At 38.6% G+C, this 2500-nt stretch overlaps 1 protein-coding gene across 1 annotated transcript in view; it reads right to left on the bottom strand.

Annotated features, from left to right (window-relative positions):
• Window positions 1-2500, bottom strand: part of LOC137988729 (tyrosine kinase receptor Cad96Ca-like) — a 48075-nt gene that overhangs the window by 6189 nt on the left and 39386 nt on the right. Inside the window, exon 7 of the mRNA XM_068834701.1 lies at window positions 840-936. Within this exon, the coding sequence (XP_068690802.1) occupies window positions 840-936 (97 nt within the window). The remainder of the gene's footprint in view (window positions 1-839; window positions 937-2500) is intronic.

Consider the following 2500-nt stretch of genomic DNA (forward strand, 5'->3'; position numbering starts at 1 on the left):
GAGCTCTCGTAAAAGTAAGCTTAAGGAGAAATATCACCAGCTTGCGTTTTCAGAAGTTTGTTTAGAGCACGTACAGGTATTTTTTTGGAGATCTTATCTGAAGTTGGTCCTTTCTAGCCGATTCTTGTTCTAAGCCAAGCAGGCGTGTTTCACTGAAATACATCATAATGTAAATGATCTTCTGGCTTTTGACAGTCCACTCAGAAATGACAGTCGACTCTGAAATGGCTTCTTTTCTTTTCCGTTCGCTTGCTGAGGATTTGCTTGTTTTCTTTTAAAACTCTTGCGATTCAAAAAATAATAATTGCCTAACTGGTAAATTCGACAGTAAATTTCGGTGGAAGAACCTATATCGCACTCATCCCTTCGTGATTCATGCGATCAGTCGGTTTTTCGTGTAAAAATTAACCGGGGAATTGACTAGTTAGGCAGCGAAGAAACTGACATAATTAAGCAATATTCGGGAAAACCAGAGCGCGGACAGTTCCAAAGCCTTTTATTTTCACTAATCCTACAGCCAGTAAGAATAAACAACCCGGGAGCTCCGCTTTTAGTCTTGACTAAATCTATATATCAGCAATTCCGTGTAACTTGCTCAAAGCGCGGGAAAAATCGAGCTTGCAAGTCGCGATTGGTTGTAGTTCCCTTTTCGTTGGTTTATAAACTGGCGCGAGATTTTTAAACCATTCACTAAGAGTAGCAATTGCAATGGGGTTATTACTTTCGTCAAGGATTTGAAAACTGCCCTACTTGAATGTCTTTATCGTTTATGAATAGAGACGTTAAAAAAGAAAAAAAGGTGTCTGATTGGCATTTTTAAGGCAGATCTTAATAATTACCTCTTTTTCGATGAGAGAAAGCAAATCTTTACGAATGTTTTCAAAATTTGGACGCAAGTCAGGATTTTCTTGCCAGCACCTCTCCATGAAGTGATACCTGGAAACAAACAGTTTAAGGTTATCTAAGCTTACACCCCTGTCCATTCATCTCACATTGATTGGTGAGAATTATAGAAGCAGTAGCTCTAGATAATTCATAACTCGATCTCAACTTTCTGTCAAAAAATATCTATAATGATTTAAAACAAGCATCACCAGCGTTGCTGTTTTTAGGTGCCGGGTTGACGATAAAGAATAAGTTTGTGAAAATAACAGAGGGTTAGGAGATACATCATTTATTTATATAAAAATATGTAGAGGATATTACAAAGCGGCGCGAATATATGAATTTTATTTCGAATGGTAAAACAATATTTTACGAACAACGGAGTTTGAGATACACTGGGACCTCGATCTCATCTACCTATCATGAGATGACGTTTGTGGCAGCTAATCGGCTAGATTACGGTTTCCGTTCTGTGCAATATTTACAGAAAAGGACAAAGAGGCTTGAAGTATAAAAAGGCACGGTTTTTTTTTCACTTTCCTTGCAGAAAACAGTGCGCATAGAGAAGGACATTACGATGAAGATACTTCTTAGCACAATAATCATTTGCTTGCTTAGAAAGTCAGGCCATGTGGGTGCCCCGAGGCAAAGAACGCTGGCCAAGATAACATACAATTTAACCCTTCTGTATTAATCAACGATCTAGTCTAAAATAAGCCTATCCTTTTTATGCGAAAAAAAAAAGCGTGACCGCTAAGCTCTTGAGTGAAATCTAGGGATTCTATGCATGGGCTAAGAATGACGACACATTACGAGATTATGCAATTAGTTCAAAAAGAACAGCCATCTTCGATCATGTATGATATTCTATGTTGGGTTTCGATCTCTATTACTGTACCCCCACGAAAGCTTCCAAAGTTCAATGGTCCCCATCCAGGTCAATGCATGGTTGAGCATGTTCACGTGAATGGAAACTGAGGTCATCGACTGAATTCGTGTAAAAGGCCCTCGCACTTTTTTCCTATTGATGCATTTATCGGACAACATTTACTTCCCTACAATTTCAAGAAAATGTTATTATTTGTGATATAAGTGAAGGCAATAACGACGGCTTATTTTGGTCACTGGAGGCCCAAGCTCAACGATAATTACCCGTGACGCAATTTGAACATCATATCAACATGACAATTAATTTGCATTATAGCGAAATTACAAGGGTTTGCATAGGGAAAAAATATATCGAATTGGAAGGCAAAATTTGGAGTGATTTTTCACTAAAATCTCACCTGAAATACTCTGTAGTTCCCTTTGTGTCTTTTGTGGATTGTAGGTCGATTTGAAGCGATATCGTAGAGTTTCTGTTCCAGCTGCTTCTCTCTCAATTAGATGTAACGTAGAGAGAAGAAGCTGGAACCGAAAATCCACGAAATTGCTTCAAATCGACCTAAAAACCACAAAAGACACATGTTTTGCATTTCCTTGACAGATGTTAATGATTAATTACTTGGTTGCCCTATGACAATCCAGTCGAAATCTGCGTCGCCTTCTTTCGTTTATTCCTGTGTCGGAAATCGGAAAAGGTGCGAATCAGGACGTTCTTTCCTGTCACTCCCGA

Source organism: Montipora foliosa, unplaced genomic scaffold (genome assembly GCF_036669935.1).
Source record: "Montipora foliosa isolate CH-2021 unplaced genomic scaffold, ASM3666993v2 scaffold_425, whole genome shotgun sequence".
Classification (NCBI taxonomy): Eukaryota; Metazoa; Cnidaria; class Anthozoa; order Scleractinia; family Acroporidae; genus Montipora; species Montipora foliosa.